Source organism: Chelon labrosus (assembly GCF_963514085.1).
Source record: "Chelon labrosus genome assembly, chromosome: 4".
NCBI lineage: Eukaryota > Metazoa > Chordata > Actinopteri > Mugiliformes > Mugilidae > Chelon > Chelon labrosus.
The window spans coordinates 15,042,132-15,069,625 of NC_140340.1; the positions used below are offsets into that span (position 1 = coordinate 15,042,132).

General features: G+C 39.8%; 1 protein-coding gene across 1 annotated transcript; it reads left to right on the forward strand.

Moving 5' to 3' along the window:
* Positions 1 to 3,282: 3,282 nt before the first annotated feature.
* Positions 3,283 to 27,494, forward strand: shmt2 (serine hydroxymethyltransferase 2 (mitochondrial)). Its single transcript, XM_084542426.1, has 12 exons — positions 3,283 to 3,515; positions 10,445 to 10,636; positions 13,575 to 13,654; positions 15,837 to 16,037; positions 16,306 to 16,387; positions 19,902 to 20,024; positions 22,677 to 22,816; positions 22,930 to 23,092; positions 23,531 to 23,630; positions 24,669 to 24,824; positions 25,528 to 25,635; positions 25,837 to 27,494. Exons 1-12 carry the CDS (start codon positions 3,483 to 3,485, stop codon positions 25,962 to 25,964), a joined length of 1,506 nt encoding a protein of 501 aa, XP_084398552.1. The 5' UTR covers positions 3,283 to 3,482; the 3' UTR covers positions 25,965 to 27,494.

Genomic DNA, 27,494 nt, shown 5'->3' on the forward strand with positions numbered 1-27,494 from the left:
AAGAAAAAAAAAACGATTGTAGCAGAAGTAAATTGACTGACAGATTTCTGTTTGTTTGATCGCGCAAGCAAAGAAAGTACTGCACACCTGAGTAAACATTTTTCAGTTGTGCTCCAGGTGGCTTCCTCACATTTAATTGAGTGCTGTACTACTGCTGCTGGTGTTATGATCTTACATACTTAATAATATTCACTTTCTTTATGCTCAGAATATAAGAAATGAAGCAGGAAACAAAAAAAACACTGTGTTAAAGCCTGTATGTAAAGGGTTAAAACTGAAAGCAAGCATAAACTCAACCACCTCTTCCTTAATTAAATTGAGCAAGCACTCATAAGAAACCAGCCACCTTTCAGACTATTTAAGACGATCTCTTCCTCGTTCACAGACTTCGTGTGAACTTTTTCTCTCTCTCTCAGGCCGGAGTCATTAGGTCTTTGCTCTCCACACCTTTGATCTGACGATACTGGTGCTCTGAATTTCATTAGAAAACACACACTCGATGCTAATTGAATGTTCATCTTACTCTGACTCAATACCCCATTATGGCCTTGATCAATGGTAGCGAGATGGAGGTCTATGTATCTTACACAAGCTGCCATGGACAGATGGGACACAGAGACTGATGGACTTTCCCTCTTTGCTACGCAGAATCTCTACAGAGGTTTAGTGAAGACAAGTTGCTGTGGATGGATCCTCTCTGTGTGTCTTGGTTTGTGCGCGAGTGGAGGTGGTTGTGAGTGACCGCTGCCGTGTGTCCCAGGGGTTGGAACGACTTCGGAATTTTTAAAGTTGATTAATATGTGGTGAGAGTCAATGACGTCACACATAAAAATAAAAACACAGTAGAAAGTAATGATTTGCAGCAATGAGATCTATGTTCTTGAATAGATGTTGTAGCATCTCACACAAAGGAAGCTACAGATGCTTTTCTGCAAGTAGCTTGAACACGCAAAAAAAAACTACAAACCACCACTTAGCTTATCAATACTGTGCGCTGCAGATATGTTTAGCCTATATAAATCGGAACCGTCAGTAGCATTTAATAATACTTCACAGCGTGTTGTAACATAGGATAATGTACCTGGGATAAAAAAATAAATAAAAAATGCGGTATATCTCCGAAGCCTTTTCCTTGTACAGCAGCTAAAGGTCTAATAACTTAAGACAATGACATTCGCCAACATATTGTTGTTTCGCAGCCTCGTTCTATCTGTTACCATAAGTGAAGTTAATTGACTGTCACTGAGAGGATTTGGACCGTTCCTCTGTTAGCGTTACCGGATACCTTTTCAAATCAGTGTGCATCGCAGTGTTACATTTGTTGTATTTCAGGACTGACTTACATATTCTGCATGTCACGGTAGAATGAGCTTCATCTTTAGTTAAATGTTTCCACACACTAGATGAACCGCCACTAGTTTGCTGCAGTGATCCACTGGGCTCCTCACCTGTCTTCTTGGAGGTGGCCATGTTGTTATTGTCACGTGATCGGCGACTAGTCGGCTTCCTGCTTAAAGCGTCACGGTACAGCAGTGAACATATATGGCAGTGAAGTCAACTAGTCGATACAACCCCTAGTGTGTCCTGGTATTCAGTAAAATGTGAATGAAAAATGAAATATAAAACATATTTACTACTCACAAATTAGGATTTGTTGACTATAATATCCAGGACTTATGGAGAAACTGGACCTTACTAGTAAAAAACAAAATTAGATAAGGTTAAAAAAACGGTGCTGCTGATGCTGTCTTCCATCGATCCATCCAGATCCTCCTCCTGGATGTCCGGACACTTTTATACTCTGACATTTGAATAAACAAGTATTGATTTGGCATCTCTCTGAGGGACAGTGACAGCACACCATAGTTGACACATCAGTTGATACATAAGCTGATAAAACCTGGAGTCACTTGATTATAATCACTTGGCAGCACCACCTAGAGATGAAATACTAATCTCTAGAGTTAATTCTTGAGCTGATACAGAGATCAGTATTCTCACAAAATGATCTGAGCTCAAGGCTTTAGTTGAGACTGTTTTGTTCCAGTTAATATCTTGTATTAAAAAGATGTCCCGCACTTTGTGCTGTTGTAAATTCAAACCTGCTGGTCCATTTCATACATTCATTCATTTTTAACCAAACCAAGTTATTTTTATTTAGAGAATAATTTGCCCAGGCAGCAAATTGGAGGTCAGATGCTTGCTCAGGGCTCATAGACACGGCGGGAGGCGACCCTGGGACCCCTTGGTCCCAAGCTGCACCTATAACCACTACCCCACAGCTCCTTGATGGTCTATTTTATTTAGTAATAGTTTAAATTTAAAACGTAACATAAGCATTTACTGTATTTATATTTGTCTTTTGTTTTTACCTTTTGCTACAATTTCTGCTCTGTTATGCAGATATGGTTATGGGGTCAACTACTGATCAACATCAAAGCCAACAGTAATGGCTACCATGACATTTATTACATTTATTAATGTCTAAAAATATTTTTGGCATAATTTTTGGCGTTTACTGAATCATTTATTTCTGTATTTATTAAATATAGACACCATTAGAGAGCCAGCATATTATGGAGGATCATCTTTGTGTGGTGGACAGCTCGGCATGTTGCTTTTTCTAAATAAAAATAACTTGGTTTGGTTAAAAATGAATGAATGAATAAATGAAATGGAGCAGCAGGTTTGAATTTACAACAGCACAAAGTGTGGGGCATCTTTTTAATACAAGATGTTAACTGTAACAAAACAGTCTCAACTAAAACCTTGAGCTCAGATCATTTTGTGAGAATACTGATCTCTGTATCAGCTTATTATTATTATTAAACTGGGAATAATTTAATAGGTGAATTAATAAAAATGTAAATACAGAAGCAAATGAAAACAGAAATGTGTGTATTGTAACTCAATTAAAGCCAATATTTATTTAGTTTTGGTCCTTCCTTGAATTCCATGCCTTAAGAGGACTCTGAGGTCATGCCAAAAAAGATGCACCTTATCCTCTACAGTATTTTCCACTTATACATGGCCATGAACAATTTATTTCACTCCTAAATTAAAACTTGTTCTTCCAGCATGTTTCAAGCAAGCAAGGACGTCAAAACGCTTTCTTGAAATATTTACATCTATAAAAAGACGAGAGGCAAGGTTAACATTTAGATTAATACTTTATGTAAAGGTGATTCATGTTTTTTTTAAGAAAAATAATGAATCTGTAAAAATTAAAACAGGAATAAATTGCTAAAGAAGGTGAATGAACATGCTAAATAAATGAAGGACAAATATAGACACAATGGCTTTTGTAGGCACAGCACACGTTTATGTAATTTCCTCATAGAGGAACTCCGATTCCCATCGACCCCTTCGGCAGGACCAGCGTAACCAGCAGTTGCCAACAACTTCAAACAGCCTTTTCGAGTCTGTCAGCGGTGTGTCGCCTGCTGCGCTGCTTCTTCTCCTGTCCTGCATCAGCTGGAAACATGCTGTCCTTCGCTTTGAGACAAGTCACACGGGTAATTTTATCATTTAAAACATCTTCTGTGTCATGGACATGCTTTCTTGTTGGGTAATAGGCTGGCGTTTGTGCATGGTTGAACTGTTAGCTAGCTTAACGTCAGTGTGGGTCTGGACTAACTTGCAGTCACGAGGGTTTCAGTTACCCACCTTCGCTTGTGTAAGGTGTACAGTTGACATGAAATGAGGGGACGTTTGCAGAAATAAACGACTAGCTGTTTTCTCTGTCGTGTTCACATTGCGTTTTTGAAATATAGTCGCCTGTTAGCTAGCGGATAAGCTAGCAGGCTAGGTGTCAGTGCCATAGGTAGCTACAGCTGTGTCCACGTTACTGACGCAACAGCGACTGCTCGGTTTCATCATGTTACGAAAACAGCAAGAAACTACACCAGTAAATAGTAGAAATGATCATGGTTTAAAACAAAAACAAAAGTGTAATTATTAACCAACAAGGTGAAATAATACATGGATGTTACCCAGTTAAAATGTACTTTATATAAATTATACATTTTGTGAGATTTTTGTGTCTCATGAGAAGAGACATTCAATCTTCTCTTTTGTGACAGGATCTTCACATACATACTGTTTGAAATGACAAATAACTTTCAACAAAGAAGAAGCATAATAAATGTACAGTTAAGTGTGTCTCCTTTTACTTTCCTTGTGCTACCTCATGTTTCTCCACAAGAAGGTTCATGAAATTATAAATTACTACCTGGCAAGGAAAATGGGGACAAATTAAACTTTAATCGCTCTTAAGGTTAAATGAATTGGGAGGTGAAGTTGTACCAAAGTTTTAAACATATTATAGGTGTTTAATTGTCTTTGCTCTCATTTTTGAGAGAGGACTTTGAGGACATAAAACTACATCTGCATGTACAAAAACTGTCTCCAGTATGAGGTGAACTCCTGACCAACACTATTTTGTCTTTTAATTTAGCTCTGTATTAACTTATTACATAGCTTTTAACCTGTTTCTTTGTATCCCAGCTGCAAATCACTATCTTCAGTAAAGCTTGAAAAATAAAAAGCGAAACAACTTAAATTATCATGTTTTACTTTATCTGTATCTACCCGTTTTTAACAATTTAGCAGTGGAAGCTTGATGAAACACTTTGTTAATGTTGCCGCTGATTCATTTGTGTTGTAATATTTTAGTTAATCAGTATTGTACATGCTTTTTTGAACTTACAGGAGTGAACTCAAGTTAAAAGCCTCAGTCCTGATAACTCTACTCAGATATTCCCTAAGAAGGTTAACAGACAATGATATATTAACTAGAAATAAGTGGTTTTATCCCCCAACAATGTTCAAAGTGCAGGTGAAATGTATTGTAGTAGCACCAAGCAAATATTAACCACCTCCTAAGATCTGACTTTGAGATACTGTACTTATGTCACAGATAAGAGTGTATTATTGTCCAACTGGGGAAGTAGTTGCCATTGTTTTAGTTATGTCAGCAGCTTCTTGTTTATTATCTTGGCCAGTATTTATTGCTATAGGGTGACTACAATAAATATCTAATCCTAGTTTTCCATACTGGAGAGATATTATCTTAATAAAACAGGCGCAGTCATGAACGTTTTGTTCTAATATTTGCAACACATAGCAAAGCTGAATCAACACTTTTCCCAAAGGAACCAATAAACATTTCATTAACTGGTTATGCACCTCTTTAGTGCATTTGTTTTACGTGTCAGAATTGACGTCCATTGACTTCAATTTATAGTCAGTCTCTTTATCTGTTTGATTGGTTGAAGAGTCGGGGTGCTGGTAAAAACGTTGCCTGATTAATAGCCTAATTTTCAACTTACTGGAGTGACCCATTTTTGAGTTGCTTTCAATTTTGCTTAGTTTCTCAGAGACAACTGGGCTTTGCCAACTTTGAGCCAAAATCTTGTGGCATGTGTTCAGACCTAGTTTTAGAAGTCACTGCTGTCACTGTGTTTAAAGTTTTCCCATTAAACAGATTCACATGCTTGCATGCTTTTCCTATTGGTGCTAATTGGTTAAGCGTGCATCTTCATCACATTTCCAATGTACTCACAAGACAGATCTTCTAGTAGCCAAGACATGTGGTGTCCTCACAGGATCTGTATATGTGACAGATAGATTTCAGTCTCTCTGTGGTCTCGTGTCTTGTCGCTGTTGAACTCGGGTTCTTAGAGAATACAAAATAGTCTCTAATCTGAGTATCAAAACCTTCCACCCTGTTTGAGAGACCAAAGTTATATTTTACTAATGGAAGAATTTATTTATTTTTCTAATTTCTGTAAGACGTTTTCTTAGTAATTTAATATCGTGGTTGTAGTTCAGATAATGTTTGACTTACACAGATTATATTTGGTTTATGTAGGGTTGAAGATCGCCTTTTAAAGAACCTTTGAGTTTAGATTTATAATTGTCTTAAGCCCAAGTTATGCTTCCGCGTTGACACAGCGCGAGGGGGCGTACGGACCTATTACGTCCTTGCGGACCCCCGTACGTCCTACGCAAGGGCCAGACGTGCACCTCCCAAAAATCCTCGACGCGCGTCGAGGCGATGCAACAGCAACGCAGCAGCAACGCAGCAGCAACGCAGCGGCATTGGCTGTGATTGGTCCGCTAACTACATCCGCTGGAGACCGCTTTTCCGGTTTCCACTCATAAATAAATACATTCATCAGAGGTTAAAGGGGAACTACTGTTTTTTACAACCTGCACCTTATTTCTAGCATAAAATACAATCGTTTACTCACCCATAAAAGTTTTGTGTTATTTGAAGTCCTTCAGGAGATAATTAGATCAGCGTATATACATCCATTTAGCGGGAGTGCCTGGGGCATCGAGACGCAGCCTCTAAATAACTCATTAATAATTAGTAATTTGCTACTGCTATGGTTCGTCCACAACCTCGGAATCAGAAAAATATTCAGCCATGTTGCAAAAAAATAGCAAATTACAGGTAAACGAGCCGACCGTCAAGGGTGCGCGTGACGCTCAGAGATGACATCGTCCAGGTCAGAAGACATCATCCGGGGTCTGTAGGTCAATCTACAGACCCCGGATGATGATAACAGGTAACTCTGGACTCAATATCACGAGCATATCATAACAAAATATTGGCAAAATGAACGAGTTTTGCGGCGGATAATGCGTTATTTAGAGGCTGCGTATCGATGCCCCAGGCACTCCCGCTAAATGGATATATGCTGATCTGATTATCTCCTGAAGGACTTCAAATAACACAAAACTTTTATGGGTGAGTAAACGATTGTATTTTATGCTAGAAATAAGGTGCAGGTTGTAAAAAAACAGTAGTTCCCCTTTAAGTTGTTCTCAAGAAAGGCAACATTTTTGTCTTCGTTTATACCAACATCATCCATAACAGTGTTATTGTTGTGTTGAGTATTACCCAACATGTACGTACGTTTTTCGTTTTGTAGCTGTCTGGCTTTTACGCATCCCCCACAGAACGCTAAAATCCAAATGTATTGCTTTTATACTTTTATAGTTTTTGGCAGAAACCAACATAAGCCGAGGCATTCTTTATATTTTTGTATTTAGTTACATTTATTTACAACAAGGAGAGCAGATGCAAGCTTGTCAGCAGTGATTCATGACTTTGATTTTGCACACCAGTGATTAAAACTTGCTTGGAGCTTCTCTGACACTGTATTCACACTAGTGTTGGAAAGCAACAAGTGACAAACTGATAACCAACACTTGACTATGGACAGGCTTGATGCACTACATATCAAAGTTGAGCTGGATTCAACTTCCTCAGTGCCACATATAACGCTTTTTTCAAACAAGCAATGTCTATGTTTGACGAGTTAATTTAAAAAATAAAAACAAATGGTAACTTAACGTCAGCTCTTACTCGCCGACAGTGTAGCTGGAAACGTTTAGACGTGTCTGCTTAAATGCAGATCACAAAAGACCTCACACTAGTGCTGCGTGTAACTCGCACAAGTCCTAACTGCAGTCTTTCATATCCAACTAAAACACATGCATGTTTGTAGAGCAGATTAGTGAGTTTTTCCAGACAATAAACGCTTACCTGTTCATTCTCAGAAATAAATAAGTTTTATGACCTATTTAGCTGTTCCAAATTAGTTTAAGTTAACCCAAACAATAACAGACTGTGAACCAGGCTTGATCCCAACAATGTCAGCAGTACCGTCCACAGCATGGATCTAAAGCACCAGGGCCTAGTATCGAGCTCTTTCGTCACCTTTTTTTTTTTTTTTTTTTCTTCCACTATAAGAAGCGTTGTGGAAGGATTACAGCATAAATATGTCTCCCTGCCGCCTACACCTCCTGAAGATTGGCTTTGTGGCTGGCATCGCTTAAGTCTCTGATTGTCACCCTGACAATCCCTTGACCTGAATAGAGTGGAGTCGCCTTGGACTGTGCCTCCGTCCTTTTACGCCTCTTCACCCCATCCAGCATTCTCAGTCTCGTGTCATCTAGAGTGAATCACAGGGCAATTTGTAACGGACAGCCCTGCTATTAGTCAGCGACAGGGAAAGAGGCAACTACGTGTCAGACAGACGGATACTCCTGCCCTGTTGACACTTCTTCTCTGCTACCTTACATATCTGTTTTTTTTTTCTCCTTCTCTGTTTCTCCACTCTAGTCCTGTCTGTTTTTCCTTGTGTTACGGGGTTGATTGTTGTTTGTTATAGCCACTGATGGACAGCAGTCATCTGTAAAATTGACCCGCCTCGGGAGCTTCTTCAGGAAATGGGCAAAAATAAAACCGAACTGGGATTAATGAAATGATTTTCTTTCTTCCCCTCTTTTCTGCCATTGTTCTTTGGGCACAGATGTTTGACAGGAAAGGCAAAATGGCAACAATTACCTTATCATTGTCACACAGATGTAGTGCATCTGTGCCATTATTTCGTGCTCGGGTTGATATGGCCCTGTCCCACCCCTTTTCTCACAGCAGAGTTTTCATCAAGTTCACCTTCATACGACAGCGTAATCTGTCGCCTAAAAATAGTCCTTTTGTAACACGTTTGGTCCCTGTATCTTGGCTCTCACTTTTCTTGGATCGGTTTTGTGTTTGTTAATTAATTTCTCGTAATGATCAGACCTGAGAAATGAAGCAGGAGAGCAGAGAGGCTGACCTCAGTGTTATTTATTTGAGCCTGGAGCTGTCCCGTTTGGACGCCATTGACGTGATACTGGTGACAAGAGGGACCAATAAAAAAAATGCCACACATGTGTTACTTGGGCTGAGCGTGGTTAGCTGTGCAGGGTGACAGGATAGGGACAGAAGGATGGGAAAAGGATAGCACGGAGGAAGGAGAGGCGGCTTTGTTTTGCAGTTATCAGAAGCCTGTGTTGGGTTTTTCTGCTTCGGCATGCCCCAACGCAGACAGCAAAGGACAGTTCCCGTCAAGATTTAATGACCCGTGTGATTTCTCAGCCAGGAATGTGTTGACAGAGGCAGCTCAGCCTGTCTCCCCAGACCTGCATCTCTTCCAGCACCCTGAGGGGGGCGGGGGGGGCTCTCTCATTTTTCTAAAATCACCACCGCCACCACTGACATAAGGCCGGGGTACTCTTAGAAATCGGTCATTAATGTGCCGACGGCTTCCCCTGGTGTATCACCGTTGTTCCCTTTAACACCGCCGGGAGCAGAGGAAGAGGATGGACTGAAGAACAATGAAGTATTTAACTATCTTCAGGCCTCTTCTGAGATAAATAGTTAATCTTTACCGATCATTTCGACACTGCAGAAAAGATTTAGTGTAGCTTTTATTCTGTAATTTTTTTTCTTAAAACTGGTGGACATGACACACGGGTTCTTTGCTAAATTTCAGATGGAATAAAGCCACTTGAAAAGATGAAGTACACAAATGTTTTTTACACCACATGGAATAAGCGTAATTGCATTCTTTTTGTATGTGAGTCCTCTACCAGTCCTGAGCATTGTGTTAATTGCTTTTTAATGGTGCTATTAAAGAGAGGCTGTCCCTCACACCCCAGCACACCTGTACAGATGATAACTGTAGGTTAGTAGTGGGGCGATTGATCTCTGCGCAGAGTCATCATCATTTTGTTGATTAAATGACAGGAAGGAGCCAATTTGTTCTCAGTGCAATCAGCCTGTGTAGAGTATTTTATTTAACCTCAGAGTTTGCTCCAGCACAGCACGAGTTCTTCCTTTTGATTGAGAATTATAATGGGAAGTTGAGCACTTCTTATATGCAATACAATCTTTTTTTTTTTTTTTTTTTTTTTTTTTTTTTTCTTCTCCAACAAAGAGTCGCTGATTGTCCAAGCACTTTATCGACCATATGTAATACCGAGCAGGGAAAGTGGCTCCAGAACTAGTAAATATAGTAAATAGGATTCAAGTTTAAAAAGAGCCAGTGGAAACTGCATGGACTCTGCACTCACATGATCAGGCTTTGCAGCTGCAGCAGCAGAATAAGAAGAACTCTCCAGCCCCAGTCCAGATTAGATAAGCAGGAAGTGCTGAATCTGTTCTCTACATGCCTTCTTCTGGTACACTGGGGCTGTAAAAGTCGGTCCCTCAGTTTGTAGAAGTGCTGATTGAGGCATAATTGAACAACCATACAGATTATTGATATCATGCAAACACGCCAACTTCTAATTATACCAGGCTACATATTAGAGTGAAAGAGGAACAGAGTGGTGGAAAGGACCTCCTTATTTATTTAGGGCAAATCAGAGTGTCGCTTTAACATGATCAAATATGCTCTGTATGTTCTGGTTTCTTGAAATGCCCCCAACTACTTTCATCTCATAGATAATATAACTCCAAGATTCTTCTCCCCAGACTTTGGCAGCTTGTGGCAGTCCTCATGATCCATGGCCCATTTTACTGCAATGACCCATTTTTTAGAAAGTACGTCTACAATAACTGCGATATCTCATCGTACACCCCAAACCCTGTTTCTGCCCTTAGCCACTGTGCCAGCGGGCCCCCGTTCGTCTCAGCATACGCGGCCAGCAGTCCCACGCCGCTACTCGTCCACTGGATGAAGATCGTCCATGGACAGGTCAGGAAAGCCTGGCTCAGGATGACCCAGAGATGTGGGATCTGCTGCAGAAGGAGAAGGACAGGCAGTGCCGTGGTTTGGAGCTCATCGCATCGGAGGTACTACACCTTTAAGAATTATAATTGATGCTTTCTTGTGCATATTTACTTCACTGAGCACTTTATTGTGGAGAGAGATTGGAGGAATAATCTAAACAGAAGGGGAACGATATAAATAATTCTCAGGCCTGATAATAAACCAAACTTAACACGACTGTGGGAGGAAGCTGAACCACCTGTAGTAAACCCACACAGGCACAAGGAGAAACTTGCAAACTCCACACAGAAAGACCCCAATATGTTCAAAACCAGTGCCTTCCTGCTTTAAGGCACTTCTCTGGCTTCCTCACACAATCCAAAGACATCCAGTGCTCTAAACTGGCAGTAAATACACATGTGAGTGTTTGTAAGCTATAATAACCCTGTGATGGACTGTCCAGGGTGTATCCTGCCTCTCGCCCCTGTGCCAGCTGGATTGCACTGTAGTCTCCGTAACCCTTTAGCGGTTATAGATAATACATGATTATAAACCTACACTGGATGCCATTACAACTTGGCACTCACGTTTGCAAATGTATAAAAGTGCCGGCTTACTCAGTGCCTTTTGTTGTAAAAGTAGAAATATTAAAGGCCAAATGATTACTATATAGCCTGGGTAGACTAACGCATGCAGTCCTTTAAGCATTTTGATTGGCCATTAAGGACTGACACAGTCATTTACCCAGTGCATGAAAAATGTTGGAATGGAGTTAGAAGGTGGAAATAAACCATTCATTCGGCCTTTAGTAGAATATAAAAGCCCATCCGGTGTGATTTTTTTTCTATTGATTGAGTTGGCTCATTTTTAAGAAAAGACTGTTAATGTAAGCACTTATTCAGTGCACGAGCTGGCAGCACCTTCCCTGCATGTTGGCAGTGCAGGTAGTTGAGAACACGTCAAAACCTCTGATTAATGCTTTGGCAAAATTGATGAATGTGCAGACTTTCTAGCATTGTGGGTGTCTTTGTAGTAATTAGTGACCAAAGTCCTCCATTAGTGGTTTATTAAGGCTGTTGTAGATAAATAGAGTATATATGGCATATCCAGTGAATCTAATGACAGGGGTGTTGCATTTAAAATTCCTACACTACAAAATCTTTACAAATTTAAAGAATTAATGTTTCATAGCAGTAAATATGAAGGGTTTTAATGCATCCAGTAGCCTGCTAGACTTGCAAAACTGTGACCTTCTGTATCAAACATACAAATGATAAAACTGAAGTCATGAACTCTGAGAAGAACAAACACATATCAACGTTGCTGTCCATTCATTATTCACCCACAACTGTGCACATTCCATTGCAAATCCTGAAAACTTGGCTTATTAAGTAGTTACAACGCTCATAGTGAATTATACTCATTGTAATCGAGAGTAGCTCAGTTATTTTTGGGTGATTATTTGTTTTCCTTCCATGGTTAGGTTGACTTGTAAAGGAAATTGTTGCTGTTCTAAAGTGAAGACAAGGTTTTATCTGCTGCTGTTCTTTCTCTCTCCTCCCATTTCTCCTTCGCCACAGTAGTTGCTCAGTGGAGTATGTCAGCCCCCTCTCGACACAAAGCCTGACCGCTCTAGTGTGAGATAAAGCTGATATCTTCATTCTGCCTCCTCCCCAAGTCACTGCATGGAACAACTCAGTACAGCTCAGGCAGACTTCCCTTGAATGAAAAGACATACATTTTCCGGCATGTGTCCACCCTGCCCACACGTACACACCTTCACGCACACACACTTTGAGACACTGAGAAGCAAATTCATTTCCTTTTCTAATGTATGCACAGTCATCGGCATGACAGACGGACGCAGCAGAAAGCTTTTACTGGAGCCGTTATCTCCCTTGATCTCCTCTTGGCTCCCAGGTGAAGCATTAGCATATCCACACACCACCAGCTCCACCCCACCGAGGGAGAGAGTGGAGGCTGTATTTGTGTGTGTGTGGTTTGTGTCAGACCTGGTTACTGACCAGTTATCTGTTACAGTTAAGTAGAAGTTTATTTGTATTGTCCTATTGTATATCATACAGTGGGCAGTAAGAGTAAAGCTTGATTTATACTTCTGCAACACATCTACACAGAGCCTTTGCCCTAGCCTACACGGAGACATCTGTATTAAGTTTTACTCTGTAGAAGATGAACTATTGCTTTTACGGAAATTTCTGGGGAGGGTCATGTCAGTTTACAGTGTAACCTATGGAGTAGGACAGGGCGGAGATACTGCACTAAAATGTTATTGGCTCTGTATTAACATGCCCTTTTAATACATGTTTCTACAGTGGCCTATTATTTTTTTGGATCATTTGGTCGTTGAAATGACAGAAAATTGTGACACAGCAGTGTGCATACAGTCTCCCATAGCTCAAGATGACCCCTTCAACTTCAAATGATCACTTTAATACAACATTCAAAAAGCTAGAACAATGGACCGGTTTGTATTGCAGCTAAAAAAACAAAAGAACACTCTGTTAATAGTAAATCTAATGTATGCAGTAAATCCATAATAAGAAGTCCAAGGAAGGCATCTACAGAAATCCGCATAAACGTGTCACATGATGATTGAGTTCATCCAATGAGTTCATCTTCCTGCGCTCTCAAAAGATATGAGGAAAACACTTTCAATGCATAATTACACATCTTTTTCACCATACTGGACTCACAAAAAAATTGTATTTCTTGGAAAGTAAATTGCAAAATGATTAAAAAAGGCCACACCAATGAATCTCAACATGTGCAGAAAAGTTTATTACATTATCTTGTATCCTCCAGCAGTGAGGCGATAAGCATTGTGAAGTGCAGAGTGTTAGTCTATGGAAGTCCAGAGGTTCAATACTGTAATGATTGCCTCTAGCTGGAGGGGGATTTCTCACTATCACTTAACAGACTTTAATTTGCCGTCCTTGTCCCTTCTGTCCACTCATGCCATTGATCTGACTGTGTGTTTGCTTGTGTGTGTTCTCTACACAGAATTTCTGCAGCCGAGCAGCTCTGGAAGCTCAAGGCTCCTGTCTGAACAACAAATACTCTGAAGGCTACCCAGGGAGAAGGTGAGTGTTTATTCAGCCACACCCCAGCTTATTAACGCCGTTGATATTCTTTCCTTTAAGATATTTGTGACAGACATACACAAATAAACACACACACATTAATTTATACAATGTTCTCTAGCTGGCCCTGTAATAGTATACTCTAGCCGCATAGCAAATAATCCACAGCCTCTGCCTTGCCAAAGAAGATTCCCGAGGGCATACATTGGAAGAATTTACTACCAGGCTGATGGTTGTGTGTTTTTCTATTTTCAGTTTTCAGATTGTCTGTTATTTCCTCTCAACAATTCACATTTATCAGGAGCAAACAGAGAGCTGACATGTTTTGAAATGATCCTTATTTGGTGCCTTTGATACCTGGAATACAAACTACCATAAATCTCCCTCCCACGTCCCACTCATCTGCTGCTTTTTTTTTTTTTTTTTTTTTTTTTTTTTTACTTTAATGTAATGAAACAAAAGGATGATCTAATCGAATGAGTGGTTTGTGCAGTAGCCATCTGTTGCTCCTTCATTTGTAATTTCACTGAAAATGTTTGATGAGCATTTTTCACCTGAGATGACCCAGATCTGCTGAGGATTTTTTGGGTCAGCGTTGATCTAGAGTGTCACAAGTTTTTATCACCCACAATGCAGATTGTGACAAAAGTTATAAAGCTTTGCTGACATAAGCCTAATCTGTACTTTTAAAACCATTCATTTAATGGCATTGCTTGTACTGATCGTTTTTTCCCCCTAAATCTATTGCCTTTTTGACTTTACAAAGCTCTGTAGAAAGTCTCAGTGTTGGATGCAGATGTTGCTGTTTTAGTTCACTGCTCTCATAGTACGACTTTCTAAGGAAAAGAACCTTAAGAACCAATGGTGTCTCCTACCAAGTCTCTCAGGGGGGCAGTGATGTCTAAGGTCACGCATTAAATGGGTAAATTTACAGTGAGCTAACGAGGCACTGAACATGTTACTACTAGACGGCCAGTACTTACCAGTGCAGCACCTTCAAATATAAAGGCAGTTACTTAAGTGATGGAAAAATAAATTCCAATATACTCCTCGCAAATCCACAATAAAGCACAGTAGCACTGATAATGATAATTGATAATGACAATGAATTCAATTTCAGCCATTGCACTTAATATGGATCAATTTATGGCTTTTATTGGGTGGTAAATTCTGTGAAGGTTCTCAGTCATCAAAAATCAGAAGCTGAAACTAGGGCAACTAAACCAACAAGAGAAGTTGTCTTTATTTTAGCTCAGTTTTAGTGTGTTTTGTTTTTTTTGGATTGGGTTGGTTGTTTTGTTTACCCTGTGGATAGCAGCTCAAAGTGTGAGGCAGGAGGATAATGAGTAAGAATATTTTATTTGCCTTATTTGTCATCAGACCATTTGTTATTTTCTAGTTGAATTCATTATGTCAGTGTCTGATTGTCAGTGCAAAGAGGGAGTGAGGAGCATGGAGAGAAAGAGGATAGAGAACTTGTATAAGAGCAGGAAGAAGCAGGTGAGGAAATGGGCAGAGAGTGAAGTTAAGTGGAAAAACAATAACTGCGCAGCCAAAGAGAAAATCACAAAATAATGACTTGCATTTCATGTATGCTGTCCTTTCTTTCCAGAAGCACTCTCAAAACTTTTTTCAGTGGACATTCTGAACGGAACATATTTATAACAACACGTTCCTAGTATACCATATATGCTAAAAACAGCAGCATGCTGATCATGAAGCCCAAGCAACAGGGTTGGAGATATTTTACTTGTTGTATTTAAGTAATGTATTCATGGCAAGGCATGAATACATTTGACTGGGGCTAAGCACCCTTAAGATCTCATCCCTTTCTTTTTCCTTTTTGCTGGGTGTTCACCAATAGTTTGAATAGAGAAACCGCCCATATACAAATAGCAACTATCTGATAAACAGAGTGGAGCATTTAGCAGTCTAAAAAAACGACCAGGCCTTTATGGTGAGAAACTCGGAACAAGTCTGGGCGTGCAAGTTCAGTTACATGATAACTTCTCCATACCAGCATATTCCACTGTTATTTATAGCACAGCTTTATTCCACTGCTTCCAGGGTTATTGCTGCTTCACTCTGGGTCTTAATTTAAATAATTATCTTATATGCAGAATGACGCATCTGTTTTTCTTCATAAAGACAGTTATTCCTTTTATACCACCCCTTCCTTCAGGTATTATGGTGGAGCAGAAGTGGTTGACCAAATTGAGCTGCTGTGTCAGAAGCGAGCCTTGGATGCCTTTGACCTGGACCCAGCCCTGTGGGGCGTCAATGTCCAGCCGTACTCTGGTTCTCCTGCTAACTTTGCGGCCTACACCGCCGTTCTCAACCCCCACGACCGTATCATGGGCCTGGACCTTCCTGATGGAGGACAGTCAGTAGTCGCTGCTACTTTCTTATTATTCTCCATCCTGTCACCTTTCCCTCTTATCCTCACACTTTTCAAAGCTGCCCCAGTTTCTTTGTTGGTCAAAACAAGTGTCGCTTGCAAGACTTGACAAATCAATGTCATGCATATTTCCGTTTTTTTTTTTTTTCCTTTCCCTACATGTTTGTTTACAGAGAAAACATATTTCTTCATAAATAGAGTTGTTTGCAAAATGCGCAAACTGATGTTTGTATCTTTCTTTTTGTCACCCCAGTCTCACTCATGGCTACATGTCTGATGTGAAGAGGATCTCTTCAACCTCGATCTATTTTGAGTCCATGCCCTACAAACTAAATGTAAGTACAGATACCTACAGCTTTTTGCGCAGATTCCTCAAAGTCAATGCAAATATGCCCATTAAAGGCAAAGTGTAAGGTAAAAATGTGTTGCAGGTTATATAGTATTTTAAAATACTAATGTATACACATGTATTTTTACCATCATGTTAAGTCACAGTATGTTCCTCGTGAGGTTTTAAGAGTTGTCCCTGCAAACTGAATTAGAATAAACAATAGCCAGAGAAAACGGCACAAAGTCTGAGTTCTGTTTACAATACTCCATAAACTATTGTCAAATGTGAAGACCTGCAATAACGACACATTGATTATTTGAATAATAATGACAAAGTAAGACAGAGAAGAAATTATAAGAAATATTCAATGAGCACGAGCAACTAATTTCAAACATAGATAGTTGATAAAATAACAGAAAATAACTGAAAAATGTAGTGGCAATGCTCTTATTTCCTTTTAGGACATCCAGATTGTTTCCCTGCCCCTACAGGGTAACACAATGCAGTGTAGGTAGAAGGGAAGAAAGCTTAAACCCTGCAGTCTTGTTGGAAGATGCTTTCTGAAAGAGGCGTTTTAGTTGATGTATGGTCACTAAACTTGGGCTGCAAGTATTCAGTCATACTGGTATACTACTATAAACAAAGAGCTGTTTTCCACTTGCATGGAGATCTGTACATTTAGGTTCCCTCTGATCTGACAAGTAATATATCAAGTTAACCTATAGATATGATCAGTCCACCATATATTTAGTGTAAAGTATTTTATTTCTGGGGGCATAGCTGTGCAGTAGTGTTGGTAGTGGCTGATGGATGGCCATGAGAGTGTACATGTCCGGACCTGCTGATGTATGGGCAGGCAAGACCCCTCCGCGAGAGAGATAATGGGAAATCGACAGGCTGGCCAGCACCACTGGCTCTGTCTCCACAATGAGCAAGTTGATGGAGTGAGGGGGCATCCATAGATGTGCTCTGGAGATGGGAGATTATCAGGTTGTCCAAATAAAGCTTTCCCTCCTCCTTTTCTCTCTTCTTTTTCTTGTCTGCATCTCCCTTATTCCTCATCTTTTCTGTCGCTCATTTTGTTTTTCCTCCTCTTCCTGCTGTCTTTCACTGTCTCTCTTTTCGGTTACTCAGAGGAGGACTATCAATCAATCAATCAGACTTTGTTTGTATAGCACTTATCACATAAACAAAATGTAGCACAAAGTGTAGTTATACAGCAATCCCACCTGGAAAAAGCCAGACTGAAAAGGTAGGACTTGAGTTTGCGTTTAAAGATATCAACATTTTCTGCAGCCCTTAGGTCTTCAGGTAGGCTGTTCCACAGATGGGGACCGTGGTGATAAAAGGCTGCCTCACCGTGGGTTTTTGTTCTGACTTTGGGTGACCACTACCAGAAGACCTGAGGGTTCTAGGAGGTTCATATGATAAGAGCAAATCTGATAAATAGCTTGGACTAAGACCATGTGTAAAATATTTTTCTTGGAAAGACCAGAAAGTAGGGCATTGCAGTTGTCAATCCTGAAGGTAATAAAAGCATGCATCAGTGTCTCTGTATTGGCTTGAGAGAGAAATGGCCATATCCTGGCAATGTTTTTAAGATGATAAAATTCAGTTTTTGTTATGTGTTTGTGTGGCTCAAAACTAAGATCTGAATCGAAGATACAGTAACACAGAGGTTGTTCACTTGCTGGCAGGATCTTAATACCAGTGTTTGAAGTTTTGTATAAAGATTTTCAGAACCAATAATTAAGACTTCAGTTTTGTCCTGGTTGAGCTGTAAAAAGTTTGTTGCCATCCATGACTTGATATCTAAAATACAGTTAAAAAGGGCATCAATTGGCCCAGAGTCATCAAGAGACACGGCAATATAAAGCTGTGTATCGTCTGCATAACTATGGAAATTTATGCCATGCCTCCTGATAATGTTACCAAGTGGTAGCATGTAAAGATTAAAAGGTGTTGGGCCTAAAATAAAACCTTGAGGGACACCACAGTCTATTTTATAGCTTCTTGAAGAACATTCTTCCAAGGTTACATAAGTCTCTGTCACTAAGATAAGATTAAAATTAAAAACACTACCAGATATGCCAATCAGATTGTGAAGTCTATCTAAAAGAATTGAGTGATCCACTGCATCAAAGGCAGCAGTAAGATCAAGCAGGACCAATACAGATAGTTGTCACATATCCATATTGGACCTGAGGTCATTTAAAACCTTGACCAATTCCGTCTCAGTGATGTGGTTTGCCCGAAATTCCATTTGATATCGTTCACACATATTGTGGCTATTCATAAAATCATTTAACTCATTAAAAAGAAGTTTCTCTAAAATTTTGCTTAAAAATGGCAGATTGGATACTGGTCTGTAGTCATTAGGAAGTGTAGGATCTAAATTGCTTCTCTTCAGAAGAGGTTTAACCCTAGCAGTCTTAAAAGTGGTGAGGAAAACACCGGTCTGAAAAGAATAGTTTACAATATTAAGAAGGAGTTGTGGAGTAGTGGTTAGAGGTGCAGCTTGGGACCGGGGGGTCCCAGGTTCGACCTGAGCAAGCATCTAACCCCCAAATTGCTCCCCGGGCGCGGTCCTGATAGGCTGCAGCCCACTGCTCCGACTGTTCACACTACTGTGAACGACTGGATGGGTCAAAATGCAGAGAGATAATTTCCCCTTGTGGGATCAATACAGTAATAACAAAAAAAACATCTTCATCTAAAGAAAACACAAATTGATTTAAAAAAGGATGTGGTGATGGGATCGAAAAAGCAGGTTGCTGGTTTTAATTGGGAAATAACTTTTCTTCATCTTGGCATCAACCAGGACAAACTTCTCTAGTGCTTCCTCACGTAGAAACAACGGTTCTGGGCTAGTTAAAATTCATACGCTGGAACTGACGCAGATCTGATCTGATACTCTGTATTTTACTGCTGAAGTGGACTGCAAATTCTAGAGGGGCACAACTGTAGATTGAGGCACCAGACGCGCTAGTCGTTTGACTGGTCCAGCCTCACTCCATCTCATGTGACCCTGCACCACATCCACTGAAAAACGGAGAGTCTTACTTATTTCTTAAATTACCGTGTTCAGTGAAAGATCCTGAAAAGTCTTGAAACCAACCTGTCTGTTCAGCCTCATTGCACCAGTTGAGAAGATCCCTAAAAGGTTGAATTAGGTTGAATTAGGATAAGTAGGGGTGCATTACTGCAATTGCTCCATCTTCCTCCATGACGCGATACATCTAAATGTCTCCCTAAGATAAATTCCTTGCTCTTTTTAAGGTAGCCAAAGTACTCCAAATGAACTTCAAATGGGGAAAAAATGTCTTCTCTTCCATGTTGAAATGTTTGCTCTTGATCTTTCAGATATCTGACATTTTTTTTCATCCTCTTATGTTTCTTTTTTCTCCTCACCCTCTCACTCTAATATTCTCATATTCCTCCTCCACGTCCTCATTATTCTTTTTTTTTCTCACTCTCTGCTGCTTCTGTCTCTCTTCAATCTGTCTCCCTCTCTGCAGACTGCAACAGGACTCATAGACTATGACCAGATGGAGTTGACGGCCAAGCTGTTCCGTCCCAAGCTCATCATAGCTGGCACCAGCGCCTACGCCCGCCTCATTGACTACGCCCGCATCAAGAAGGTGCATGGAGAACTCTCTTTGTATTCAAAACTTAACCTACGTTCACCTCATCTTTCACTCAGTTTTTTGTGTTTTTCCTCCCATTTTCTCCACCTTTCATCCTGCTCTAGGAAGGTTATTCAAAACTCCGTCCACCTTTTTCACTGAAATGCCAAACACACCTGCTTCCTTTACTTGATAGGTCAGGCCTAGCCAACATTTCTTCAATCAATATCTTTACTAATTTCCATTCCCCACATAAGATACTCATCTGCTTTAAATGCAGAGAATTCGCTTTCAACATTTCCAACCACAAACCCAATTTTAGGGTCATTACACACTTTACTCACAGATGCTTTCTTCCTCTGATGCCTACTCAACTCGTATTCAGTCACATGTACACAGTAGCAACTTTTAACCACACACTTCACTGCTCTCTTTGACAGTGCACAAGAGGCCCCTTTATCTGTTTTGTTATACCCACCCGCTGATTCACTTCATTCACTCCATGACTGCTCCCCTTTGTTGCAGAGCTCCACTTTAGCTAGAACCATCAGATGGAGTGTCCCACCATTACAGAGCTGTGTTTTTATTAAGCACCATTACTACTTTGCCACTAGGTCTGAAGAGGGGCCATATTTTTCCCCCGGCATGTCTCTGTGGAACTCTTCACTGTTTTATGGCAGAATCTGCCGGGCAGGCTCCTCTCCAGATTTTCAGTGGTTTGCTACCTTGATGGGAGCAAACCTCTTCTTCTTTTTTTTTTTTTAATCTGAAATTTGTTTCACCATTGGCATTCATCAGCTGCAGTACATCACCCTCTTGTGTTCTTTACCCCCTTTCCTGTGCCTTTTAATCTAATAAACATGTGCTGATCCAGCTTAGATATGAGAGGAAGGGAGATTGTCATGATAATGCATATTAATTGGAGCACTAAAAAGATTGTTTACTGCTCTGATCGTTCGCCAGTGAGTCATTTGCATGTTAGCGAGCTATTTATTGTTTGTGCCTTTTTCGATATATGCTGGCAAGAGACAGCGAGGATTTATTGAATTGCGCTATAATGTTTCAGGCCTCCGAAGACTGCCGAAGAGTGTAATTACACCGCTCTCATTTGAAATATCTTCCCCTTGAGGAGATAGGTACTGCCAACAGATGTAGAGTTAGTTATCAAATCTTAACCGTGGGGGGGAATTTATAATTGTACCAGTGCCAAGACGTTGTACTTCTTATTTAAAGTTTCCACATATAGCGAGTATGGTCAAATAAAATGCACAGTAGGGTCACTGATGACATGGGCTGAGGCAAGTTTCAGAGTGTAGTTTAAAGTTACATTAACTAAAACACTTTCTGGAAGCCCTGCCTAAATCAGCAGTAATGCATACATAAATACAGTCAAGTTTCTAAATAGTTGGGCAGTGCACATTTTCACAATGTATTCCAGGAGATGGGCAGAGCAGGACATATGGGACTGAGTGCTGATTGCTGAGTGCTGATTTTATAAAGCAGAGATTAGTAGGAAATGAAGCGATGGATGAGTTTCATGGATCTGATGAAACTACATTGAGAAAGCTGCAGTGCTAAATGCTGATTTGTCTTAGAATATAGAAGATAAACCCCAAGACTTCATGAAAGAGTGAACTGAGATAAAGAGGGGAGTCCAGATGAGACGCCATGACATCTGCTCTCTTTTTAACGTTTGTCTTCTGAAGTGCCACAACACTCATGACTGAAAAGTGGAGCTAGAAATTCTACTAAATTAATCTGGGGTGTATGGAAAATATTTTAACTTATGTTCAGATTTTGTATTTTAACGTCGTACCATCATCTGAACAAATGTTTTCACTGCCTCACGGTAATTTACTGATACTGAAGTGAGGAATGAGAGAGAATTTTCTGGTGCACAACCAAAATAGACGTGGTCTGCTTTGTGATGTCCAGGCCTCTGGATTGTAGCAGCTGAACGTAGTGGCCCTCCAGCCCTATGGGAAGTACCACGAACTGGTTCCTTGCATGCTCTGTATGCAGGTGTCAGCAGCTTAGCATTATTACAGATGAACCTCTTCCTATTGAAGACGGCCGCCCCTCAAAGCGGTCAGATGCTCATTTTTCGGGCAGGACAACAAAAGCCGCTTTTCCACTCACGAGCAACTTTCAGTGTGGCAAGGTCACATTGTAGACGAAAAGACTGTTTTTCGTTTTAATAAAGACTCTTTTCGTTCTTTTTCAGCTGACTCGTATTTAAAGGAGTAAATAGATACAACAGTTTTTGTTCCTTCTATAGCCCACTGGAATTTTTGCGGCTTCACTATAATTAAATTTATTTTAAAACATGTTGTTTTGTGCATGTTTTACTTTTTTCTTAATTTATAAAGAATATATATATTTATTTCACTATTTGTTTTGCTTTTATGTGTTACTTTCAGTCAACTATCTAGGTTCAGAAAAACTAAAATTTTCTCGCCTTATTGGAACCAAACTCTGTGCACATAAATTAGCCAAAATAAGTAATTCTTTTGAAGCGGCTCCAGACAGAGACCCTGTGATTAATGATTGATATTGATTGAGTAGCGCTTCCTACCATCGGTGATCGGCTGTAAATATGCTCAGTGTATATAAACATCTATCTGAACTTTTGCAATTGTTCTGTCTTTCAACCCGTTCTCCTCTCAGCTCTGCACCGACGTTAAGGCCTACATGCTAGCGGATATGGCTCACATCAGCGGCCTGGTGGCAGCCCAAGCTGTCCCCTCCCCCTTCGAACATGCTGACCTGGTCACCTCTACCACACACAAGTCCCTTCGAGGAGCCAGGTAAGGACAGTCGGTGGGCACAAACACAATTACCAAGCTTGAAATCTTGTTTGGGTTTTATAGAAAAATAAAAGTAAAAATGCTTTGTCAGTAAATTATTCTGTTCTGTCCAGGGCTGGCCTCATCTTCTATAGAAAGGGTGTTCGCTCAGTGGACAAGAAGGGAAAGGAAATTATGTACGACCTCGAGGACAAGGTCAACTTTGCAGTTTTTCCCTCCCTGCAGGGAGGACCCCATAATCATGCCATTGCTGGTGTAGCTGTGGCACTCAGACAGGTCAGCACAACACACAGTGTCTTATTTCTTAATAAAAAGTTTATACTTCAACAGGATCTTAAAGCTGAGATGCTTTGGTGCAACTTGACTCAAGAATTCAGCTTCTGTAGGCATCTGATCCTTCTCTTGATGGATCTTGATGCTGAGTTTATCGGCTTTTGGAATTTAATGTTATGTCTCTCACCTGCACAATTACAGGGAAATTTCTGCAGACCAAAAATTCCAAACCAAAAAATTATTACAGCTGTTTTTTCCACGTTAGAGTATTTGATCAGTTAACAATGGAAATTATTTAATACAAAATAGATGTTTGAGTTACCTTAAAACTTTAATTCAAATGTGATGCCTTTATATTATAAAGCGTTTCTGTCTGTCTTGATATCTCACAATCCTTTTTTTTTTAAACACTTTGTCTATTGTTTTTGCAAACGTGTCCAGGCACAGTCTCCCATGTTCAAGGAGTACGTCGCCCAGGTACTAAAGAACTCCAAGGCTATGGCTTCCTCTCTTCTTAGCAAAGGTTACACCCTTGTATCAGGTAATCTGTCTTTATTTAAGCATTCTGTCTTTTTCTTCCCAGGAAGACACTGACTCAGCAAACACTGAAAACTCATGTGAAATGTCCTGTCGCAAAATGCAAATTGCGCAGCGGGTAAAAAAACATGAAATGGATTTAAATTCATGATGTGCAAAAGGGCTAATGTCAGTGTAGCTGCCTTGTCAGTCAAGGAAATAAAATCAGATGAAACTGGTCACTTTGTGGTGGTGAGCAAATTCTCGAATCTTGTAGTGCATTTAATACGCTGGTCTCAGCTTTTTTTTTTTCTTTTTTTTTTTTGATGTATAGCCTTAAGTTAATACATAACAAATAAAAATACAAACCTTCCTTGCGCTTACACTGCTGAGTATACATACTCTGCTTTTTTAATCCCATTGTAGATGCTGTGGCAAAAGAACTGAAGAGTGTAAGTTAATGAATATGTACAAAAGGTACATCCAAACGAATACAAATTACAATACTATTCATTTATTTACAGAGCACTGTGAGAGAAATCGTTTTCATACAAATTAGAGAATTAACCTTTCAGAAATGCATCAAAATACATCTACTATATGACTGCACTTAAAACATCTTAGATTATTTGGTTTATTTGGTCTAGAATGGTGATATTTATATTATATGCGATTGAGTTTGAGAACTGAAGGCTAGCTGCTGCTGAAGTGGAAGCTAATAGGGATTCAAAAAATGCCCATTGCCCAACAAACTGCCCATTTGTCACCTTCACACTTCACTGGCACAAAAAGCTAAATCATCTTTTGCTTATTTCATGGCAGAATAAAATAACATATATTGTAACAGATGAATATAAATCAAAAATGCATGACAGAGGTGAGAATTGTGGAGGGTTACTGGCAAGACTCAGCTGGATGCTGTTTTACGTTTCGAAGCTGCAAAATCGTGTCTCACCCAATTGAGGACGAGAAGAGTTCATATGCTTAGAAGTGAAGTGTGTCTACAAAGCCTTAGACTTTTCTCTTCTTCAGAAGTTTTTACTAACAATCCTGAATGTTCCAGGCGGGACCGACAACCACCTGGTCCTGGTGGACCTGAGGCCTAAGGGCATTGACGGTGCCCGGGCTGAACGGGTGCTGGAGCTGGCGTCAATCACTGCCAATAAGAATACCTGCCCCGGGGACAAGAGCGCCCTGACTCCTGGTGGCCTCCGGCTAGGTAAGGAGCAGCTTCACATTATACCGTGTTCAGCTGGACTCACACACAAGGGGTTGTCATATGTCGTAAAAATTTGGTCAGAAACAACGTGACAAAAACTACAAAATTGTGCTGATTTGTTTATTAGAAAACTTTTAAATCACAAAAGAAACCGTCGCTCCACCTCATATGTTGATCACATGTTCATCATTTGATGTTCCACATTTAATGCAAAGGGAAGTTTCTTTTGTCAAATTTTCTTTGCACCTAAAATCTTCTCCACTTAATCTTTTTTCATCCTGTAGCTGCATATGGAAATGAGTCAGCCTCCAATTAAGCCACAAGCACTGAGCAATTCATGATTAATTAAACTTGTTTGGCTCTTTAATAATCTTCCAGGAAGTTCAAGAGCTCCATAACCACTCTGCCACATATTAGCATTATCTTAAGGCAAGATTTGTAGTACAATGTGCCGCACCTTCTCTTCTAGACTACACCTTAGTGACTCGTCAGCATCTGTGGAAGTTTGACACATCTCGAGTCTGTGCAGATTAATTACTGAAATTTCAAGAAGCACCAGATTTTTTTTTAATAAGACCATATGGCTGTTGGGAAGAAAAAAACTCAAGAACAAGAAGTACATACACTTAAACTGTAACAGCAAAAAAGGAAATTTACAGTCGATACTGTATGGGTGTATGATGTGTGTTGTTCTCTGTGCCAGGTGCTCCAGCCTTGACCTCCAGACAGTTCAAAGAGGCCGACTTTGTTCAAGTTGTCGAGTTCTTGGATGAGGGTTTCAAGATTGCTATAGATGTCAAGAAAAAGACAGGTAACCTTACTGTGAGAAGGGAAGCAGGTTAATGCCTAGCTCAATGGTTGCCAAAAACATGTTGGTGTTTTTTTGTTGTTTTTTGTCTATAGTGTATGTTATATTAAATTGCTGGATGACAGGAGAGGATATGTTCAGTGGTGATAAAACAAAGGAAGTTCAAAATAAAAAGCTAAGCCTTTTTCCTGTTGTCGTCTGCAGCAAAGCTCCAGGACTTCAAGAACTTCCTTCTGCAGGACCCGGAGACGATGGCTCGCATCGCATCCCTGCGCCACCGTGTTGAAGGTTTTGCCAGGCCCTTTCCCATGCCCGGGTTCCATGACCATTAAGCTGCAGGTCTGTAAGGGCCAGGCGGCAGAAAGCTGGCTGAGCAGAAGTGTGAGAAATGGAGAAAATGGAAAAATGTCATAGCGGTGAAATGTGGTTGGTGCTTGTGAATTGGGATTATTTCAGTTCATCCTTTTCCAATATGAACTGGGACACCATTTTTTATACTTCTTTGCAGTCATCTATCAATCTGTTCTTGTAAAAACATGGCCTCCGTGATAAAGAACAATAAAATGTGACAGATTTTGTAGAGCAGAAGAACCTATTTTCTGATGTGTGAAGAGTTTGCTCAGCTGTCTTCACACTATTTCTTTAATGCAAGTGTGTAGGAACAAAAAAAAAAATCTAATCAAGGACATACAACACTTGCCGTCACAGTCTCTGTGACTTGATAAGTACATAATTGGTTATTATAATAAGATAAAACTGAGAGTCTTAATTCTGTAAAGAGTCTTAACTAACGTCACTAATGTGTTTTATTATATTCACGAGGGTGTGCATGACAGCTTTGTACTGTCGTCATCTTCATGATGTGAAGGCGTGTACCGTCAGGCAGTTATGTGTTGGTCTTTTTTTGGGGGGGGGGGGTTGAGCTACTACTTCTTGGGTCCAATTATATCATACCATTAGACTAAATAAACTTAATATCTAATAGTTTAATATGGAAACACTACAGACTGATATCATCTGAGACAATTTTCACACAGTGTTGAACAAAAAATCGTAAGCTATAAAAGTACAGCATAATATGTTTTTGTTTCTGATTGAATTACAATATGTCAGAAATCTAACAGAGGATATCATTACCTTTTGACGCTTTTGTGATTGCGTCTTTTTTTTGTCTTTCTTCCAGCATATCATAGATGTCACACTTTAATTGCTATATTTTATGACAAAATCCTTATAAATAACAAAATGGAATAATAACAGAAATGCCAACCTCTACTATTTCCATTCAGTGTGTTTACAAAGAGTTTATACTTTTCTATATTATATTTAAAAAAATAATAATTAACATTGTCATTTCCATCATTTTACACACTGCACGGTATACCTTACCATGCTCATTTGGTATACTGCAGGTACATAGTACTTAGGTAATGTTTTTCTTTTCTGTCTCATTAATAAAAACTGTGAAGCAGCTTGACTTGATAAAACCATTTCAGAGCATTTTGATGTAATCTGGTTCACAGATTGGCGCTGTGTCATTGTCACTGCATCAGTGAGGAAGCACGGTATCTGTTTGTGAAATGGTCCTACAGCACAGTGGAGAAGTGGGTGTTAGAAATTACATGGTACTTTCTTCCTTTGCACAAAACACATCTCTTAAAGTGCACCAACGCATACAAACTGTCTACAATTAAAAAGAATTCTTTACCAGAATATACCAGTAAGTATTTTATTACAGTGATCATAAATGTGTTTGTGATCATCTCTGATACGTTGCCAGCCATTGTACACCAACACTATTTTGATCTTTCTTTGACAGAATATTTTTGTTAGTCCTAATAAAATCCAATAATGCAAACATA

Excerpts from the sequence above, each read along its gene's own strand:
- shmt2 (XM_084542426.1), top strand. The coding sequence starts at position 3,483 with ATGCTGTCCTTCGCTTTGAGACAAGTCACACGG. Across the intron at positions 3,516-10,444 it reads CTTTGAGACAAGTCACACGG|CCACTGTGCCAGCGGGCCCC; the intron begins GTAATTTTATCA and ends TTCTGCCCTTAG. Across the intron at positions 16,388-19,901 it reads CCATGCCCTACAAACTAAAT|ACTGCAACAGGACTCATAGA; the intron begins GTAAGTACAGAT and ends CCCTCTCTGCAG.